Source organism: Leptonychotes weddellii, chromosome X (assembly GCF_054177405.1).
Source record: "Leptonychotes weddellii isolate Sample4059 chromosome X, ASM5417740v2, whole genome shotgun sequence".
NCBI lineage: Eukaryota > Metazoa > Chordata > Mammalia > Carnivora > Phocidae > Leptonychotes > Leptonychotes weddellii.
In genome coordinates, this window is record NC_138385.1 from 26,020,390 (window position 1) to 26,026,864 (window position 6,475).

The 6,475-nt window shown below is 46.4% G+C and overlaps 1 protein-coding gene across 1 annotated transcript in view; it reads left to right on the forward strand.

Moving 5' to 3' along the window:
• The window catches only part of KIAA1210 (KIAA1210 ortholog), a 44,701-nt gene extending 38,809 nt beyond the window's left edge, over positions 1-5,892 (forward strand). Inside the window, exons 9-11 of the mRNA XM_081809311.1 lie at positions 297-496; positions 1,910-2,012; positions 3,953-5,892. Of these exons, the coding sequence (XP_081665437.1) occupies positions 297-496; positions 1,910-2,012; positions 3,953-4,125 (476 nt within the window). The 3' untranslated portion in view covers positions 4,126-5,892. The remainder of the gene's footprint in view (positions 1-296; positions 497-1,909; positions 2,013-3,952) is intronic.
• Positions 5,893-6,475: the final 583 nt, after the last annotated feature.

A 6,475-nucleotide genomic window follows, 5' to 3' on the forward strand; every position in this document is an offset into this window, starting at 1 on the left:
CCACCTGGTCACCCTGGTCCTACCCTGATTTGGGGATACGAAGAGGGATGGACGAGGGAGGCCGAGGGACCAGTAAGAGGATGGTACGCAAATTCTGATCTACTCAAGGAGCTCTTGCCTTGCCAGGTTGTGGGGATGGCATCAAAGAAGGGGGCCCTTTTCGATGGGATCTCTGTTCATTTTCATCTGGCAATTAACAAGGATGCCATCTGGTACATTAGTGTGGGTAGGCCCCAGCCTGGCTCCAGACCCTGCCTGCCTCACTTCAGTTCTAACCACTCTCCTTCCTTTCTCAGGAAAGGCTCTTGGTCGACAGTCAGATTACGCCGCCTCAGAGCCAGCTTGGATAACCATGGTAAAGCAGAGGCAGATGAGCTCCCAGGCCCACATTCCTAAGAAAGAGGCAAAAACCAAGAACAAAGCTGGAGCCAAGCCCGAGGCCAAAGAGCCTAGACGTTGGGGAGAACCTGCGGCAGCCCACAAAACCCTCCAGAAGGTCACTAGAGTTGGTTGACTAAGCTTGCGTCGGGAACTCTGCCAAGACTGCAGCTCCCCACCTCTTTGGGTGCACTAATCAAGGCAGGGGGACTCTTTGGGGGAAGAGTCGTGCCTGGTACTCAGACAATAACGTGCCCGGCTTTATGCTCTGAAAGGGTTTGTGGAAAGTAATGAGTAGGAGAAGATTCCGTAAATCAAACCCTGTCCTGAATATTCTAGAGCAGGATTCCATGAAATTGGTTGAGCAGTGAGGAATAAGTTATAGAAAAAACCCCCAAAGGTAACCACTGGGGTGAGAATTGAGTAACTATCCTTACAGGCGTTTTATGCCTACAAATATATGTATGTATTGAAGAAGATATAAAGGGAATCAAACTATACATACTATTTTTCATTTGACATCTCATCTCTGGGCACCTGTTCATATCATCCATAACGATTGACCTTATAAAGGTAATGCTTGATATTTGGGGCTTTGCATATTGGTTGGCTTTGGTGTGGCCCCTGCCTACAGGTGAGAAGCCAAGTTACGTGATGAACTAGACTAACGGTCCCACCTGTGGATCAGGGATGACGGGATGGTGTCTTGCTTTCAACGTCCCATTTGCGATGTCTTCGGAGGTGCTGGAATGAGAGCCCCTCTTGTCAAAACCACAGAACACTGACCTAAGAAAGCATATCACATTTACATACCAGGAGATATGTCTAAGTGCCTGTATTGTTGGCTGCTTACTGTAACTGTCGAGGGGTCACATTAGGATCTGCTTAACTCGAAAGATTTTTGCATTTTCATCATTAGTATTTTTATGGGAGCAGGAGATACAGGGGCAAAGCGCACCTTGTTAAAGCTTTTGTCAGGGGCAAATGCACCAGGGTATATAAACTCAGTAATTTAGACCAGTTGTGGCGAGGTGCATTTGAAAAGCTTAAACTACAATTCTGGAAGGACCTGTAGCTACGTCTCTTTCTGGTGGAAGGAGTACAAGTCAGAGGTCAACAGTTTTGCTAAGTGAGATCCTGTGGAACTCACTTCAATTCCTTGATAAGATTTGTTTGTAACCCCCACATTCTGGTAGCTTGTTTTTAAGTGTTGGTAGTGCATTAGGGAAAAGGTTGTTCTCAGGTTAAATAATTATGTTAACCTGTTTACGCTATTTGTATGATTTGATGGCCCTTTCTTCCAGATCTCAAAGGTGATAAACTTGAACCAGCTGAGGTTTTGTGAACCTAAATTCTGAGCCAAGTTCCTCTCAGTGCTATTTCCTTCCCTCTCTCTCTCTCTTTCCTTTTGACTAATGTGGAACTCTAATAGCCAGGACAGGGCTTGCCCCTTGTGGTTTTCTGAATAAGTAATTCACTCTTCTCCACGTCAGGACTTAACAAGCTTTTTGTTTTCATTTTTGTATTAAAGGGAGCAGGCCTTGCAAGTGAAAACCAACCCAGAAAGACTTTTACTTCCGATGTCAATAAACCAGAGAAGATGGCACAGAAGCTACCTAAGTCTACCAAAGCAGGTAAAAACAGCCCCCCCCCCCAAAAGTCCTGGCAGCATATTGGGAAACTTCTGCTGTTTCCATCTCAGGCAACACATGTCTTTCCCCACCCCCTCCTCCGCCCCACATCAGCCTCATGCTTCACGTGGCTCTTCCATTAGGTACAGATATTAGCTTGTTTCAGGAAAATCCAGTTGTGAGGACCACTCTGAGTCCAGTGTGTGACTTCCCAAGGGCCTCCCAGTTTTCTGCCTTGTCGAGGAAGCTGTTATAGGCACAGAGTTGTGATCACTCACTAAAATGTCCCGGTGACTGCGAGTCCAGAGGAGAGCACTGAGCTCCTTTCCAGCTCATAGCAAAGCAGTACTTTCTCACCTTCTACAGTCCCAGGGACACTTTAAAAAATCCACTGTACAGGTCCAGTGGTGTCGAATTGTTTCTTTTCGCTATTTCAAAGGCTTGCTTCTCCACCTTCTGAGCAGGGCGTGGGAGGTGGGGAGATGTTGAAAGCCGAGCGAACACCGGGCTGTGATAGAATAGAATGTGGTCTCAACAGTAGAGGTATGTGCCAGAGAGATTTTCTTTTCAGCAGGAGCAGGGGGAGGGGAGGGTGGGTTTGCACTGAATCATCTTTGTCCTCTCCCTTTGTCCCCTTCATGAAGAAATTAGACTAGGAACTTAGGAAGCCACGGTCTGGCCACGAAATCGTGGCACCTGACCTGCTGATAGCTATTAATAATCTCACGGGTACTCTACTCCTGTCAGATGGTTCTCAGCTCTGTGCCTTAGAATTACCTGGCGAGCTTTTGAAACATTTACAAAAATACAGATGGCCCTGCTCCATTGCTAAAGATTCTAATTCTGTTAGTTCAGGAAATAGTGTGGGCATTGGTGTTTTTATTTAAAGATCTATTTATTTTGGAGATGGAGGGGAGGGGCAGAGGGAGGGAGAGAGAATCTTAAGCAGGCTCTGAGCGTGGAGCCTGATATGGGGCTCGATTGTACGACCCTGAGATCAGGACCTGAGCTGAAGTCAAGCATCAGATGCTTCACCAACTGAGCCATGCAGGTGCCCCTGGGCACTGGTATTTTTAAAAAGAGCTCTAGCTGGGTGGCTGGGTATCTCAGTTGGTTGGGCGTCTGCCTTCGGCTTGGGTCATGGTTCCAGGGTTCTGGGATCGAGCCCCACTTCGGGCTCCCTGCTTCTCCCTCTGCCTGCTGCTCCCCCTGCTTGTGCTCTTTCTCTCTGTCAAATAAATAAATAAAATCTTTAAAAAAAAAAAAAAAAAAGCTCTAGCTGTGTACCAGCAGTCAGGCTTCTACCTCAAATCTGTGTCTCCTGAATTGCAATTCTAATTGACCAAATAAATGTCTGATTGCTTAAATAAAAAGAGAGAGAGAGAGCCCTAGGTGATTCTAATGCATACCCCGCACACTGGTTGAGGTAAAGTCACTGAGTCCATCAGCCATAAAGCAGGATGAAGGAAGGAGTAGAACTAAGGGATAGGGAGGTCGTCTGCTTGGTCAGAGTAGTGGGTACAGTGTTCTTTAGCACAGACTTGTACTGGGTGGATCTCCTGAATCCTTATTAGTCATTTCACGTGACACAGATCGGCAAAACAGAAATAACATTACCTGATTTGAAATGTAAAAAACTGAATAGATAACATATTGTATGGTTTCCTCCCTGGTCTCAAGTCAAAAATGTGAGACAGTCTAATAATAACCACCCAAAGCTTGGCCGGTATCTTCTCTTGGGCCTTCCCATGCCCAGGCCCCCGTGGCCATAGCTGTGTAGATTTTATCCCTTCGAGAGACCACCCGTAGCAGGCCCATGCTTGGGACTTTTAAAAGCCCGAGGAAACCTGAAAGGAGGAGAACTTTTACTGTATCCCATAAACATCCCTGAGTGTCTCTGGGGCTTCTTACTGCTTGTGTGTTATTTGCTGTGGTTCTCGTAGGATTTGAAGATCGGAAGACAGCTCAAGTGCCCACCGTGGCCAAAGAAACCAGGCAGTCTTCAACTGTCCCAGCTGTGCTCCATGAGCCGGCAGAACTGGAAGAGCCGGTTTGGTTCTCCCTGGCCAAGAAGAAAGCCAAAGCTTGGAGCCATATAGCCGAAATCATGCAATAAATAGCTCCTGGGTGGGGCATCAGCATTGCAAATGATCATTGCTGATAGCTGCGTTAATGCCATGTAGCGATTTATTTACTGTAACCACTTTTTATTAAGCAAAAGTGCCTTAAAGGCGGAATTAAAGCTACTAATTATTTGAATGTAACAAATGCCACGAATGCCTAACTTCCGTACAATCACTACCAACATCTGAAAACCCAGCATCTCCTCTCTAAAGACAATGTGGAATGTTTGCACTGCTATAGAACTGGGAAATCCTTAACTGCCTATGAGGTGGTGGTCATTTCCCTTGTTCAAATAAATTCATTCGGATGGGAATGGCCAGGTGACTTGGCCCAGGGGTTGGCTTTCAGGTTTCATGAGCCTGGTTAAATGCTTCAGTTCTTTGGTTGCTGCTGCAAGCTTCACAAAGGCCCTGAGAAGAGGTGATGGAAGTGAAAATTCTGGGTCTCCAAGAAAAGCTTCGCACAGCCAGTCCTCCAGTTAGCCCTTGCCCTTTGAGACACCGCCCTTGTATCCCTGCCCCCCATGCCTGCAACATACAAAGCTCTCTCTCTGCGCATGCCCCACATCGCCAGTCTGACAGCAGCGAGCACCTCCCTAGGAGGCAGAACATTTCTTGGGGATCATCGGGCTCCCCTAGATGGCTAGTTCATCAGTGTTTGAGCTCTTGTCCCAATGGCGCTGGGACTCTCTAGTTGCTGAGAAATGTACTGAATGCCATATATATCCTGCTCTTTAAGCACTTAAGACCCTGGGCTCCTGGAGAGCGCTTTTCCCTGGCTCTCGCTTTAAGGCAGAAACCTCCCTGTAGGCCAGTTTCTAGTCTCTTCCCCTCAGCAGCCTCTGTTTCCCAAAATTTTGGCCCAAGGCAAGACCACAACCCCAAAGCCATAGAACAATTAACTTTTTGCAAACTGGAAGCCTTAGGCGATCAAACCAGCATAGCTTCTCCCTGCCCTCATTCCTGGAGGCACACACCTCAAAAGTCACTAGACTGGATAGCTCCCCGCACACCCCGTCCCCAATGAGCCACTCCCCCAAGTCCTTTCCTTCTATGCCATCTCCCAAACACACCAAACACCAAGGGAGAGCTCCCCTTGGATGTCTGGACAGTACCTAGCTCATTTTCTTAGGAGACCCAGAAGTATCTTCTCGCCGTCCCTCTCACTGTGTCTGCCTCTGTCACCACGGAGCTGCTTTGTTAACACAGGAATGTAAGCCTCAACATCTAACCGTGCCTTTAAATTCTGAGTGGGGTGCTGCCTCGTGCAAAAAAAAAATTCATAGAGGCGGTGAGGTGCCAGAGCTAATTTAAGTCCTTGGTGCTTGGTCTTGATGATGATGGTATAACGTGACATTCTACAATCATACGCTGGATTTTGCATTTTCTTTATGAAACATCTATTTTTCCTGATACTGTATTCTTTACCATTCTGATAATGCTAGGTTCTTGATTGATTGAGTTTGATTTCCTTTGTACTTCCATAGTGAACAGTTTATTTAGGTAGCTGCCCTTGACCCAGGTGACCCTGGTAATTAGTCCCTACCCCCTTTCTTTAGGGTGGACCACTGTTAGTTTTTTCTCACTCTGAGAGCTCTCCATTAATAATTTCTTTTCCACAGTTAACAAAACTCTGTTTTTAAGTAAAGAGATTAAGTTTTTTTAATGCCTAGATGCACATTCTGACAAGTTTTCGGCTTCTTTTAGCATTCTCGATTTTTATTATATGTATGCAACGCAAATAAATTCAATAAAGCTTGTTCTGCAGTCTGTCTTTGTCACATGGGGAGGGAAGTCTAAGAAGATATTGATAACTCGGACCTGAGGGTTGTCAGAGAAGCAAGAAGTTAAGAGATGAATACCCACCATTTGCATCAACATGGATGGAACTTGGGGGGATTATGCTGAGTGAAATGCGTCAAGCCGAGAAAGACAATTATCATATGGTTTCGCTCATATGTGGAACATAAAGAATAGCGCGGAGGACCACAGGGGAAGGGAGGGAAAACTGAAGGCGAAGAAATCAGTGAGGGAGACAAACCATGAGAGACTCTGGACTCAGGGAACCAAACTGAGGGTTTCAGAGGGGAGGGGGGTGGAGGGATGGAGTAACCAGGTGATGGGCACTAAGGAGGGCACGTGTGGTGGTGAGCACTGGGTGTCATACGCAACTAATGAATCACTGAACACTACATCAAAAACTAGTGATGTACTATATGCTGGCTAATTGAACATAATAATAAAAAAGATAATTAAAAAAAAGAGATTGTGCAGAGGACAAAGGGCCTACACACAGGTGCACCTGACCAAGCTGACGGCCTGCAGGTGGGTATTTGTATGGGG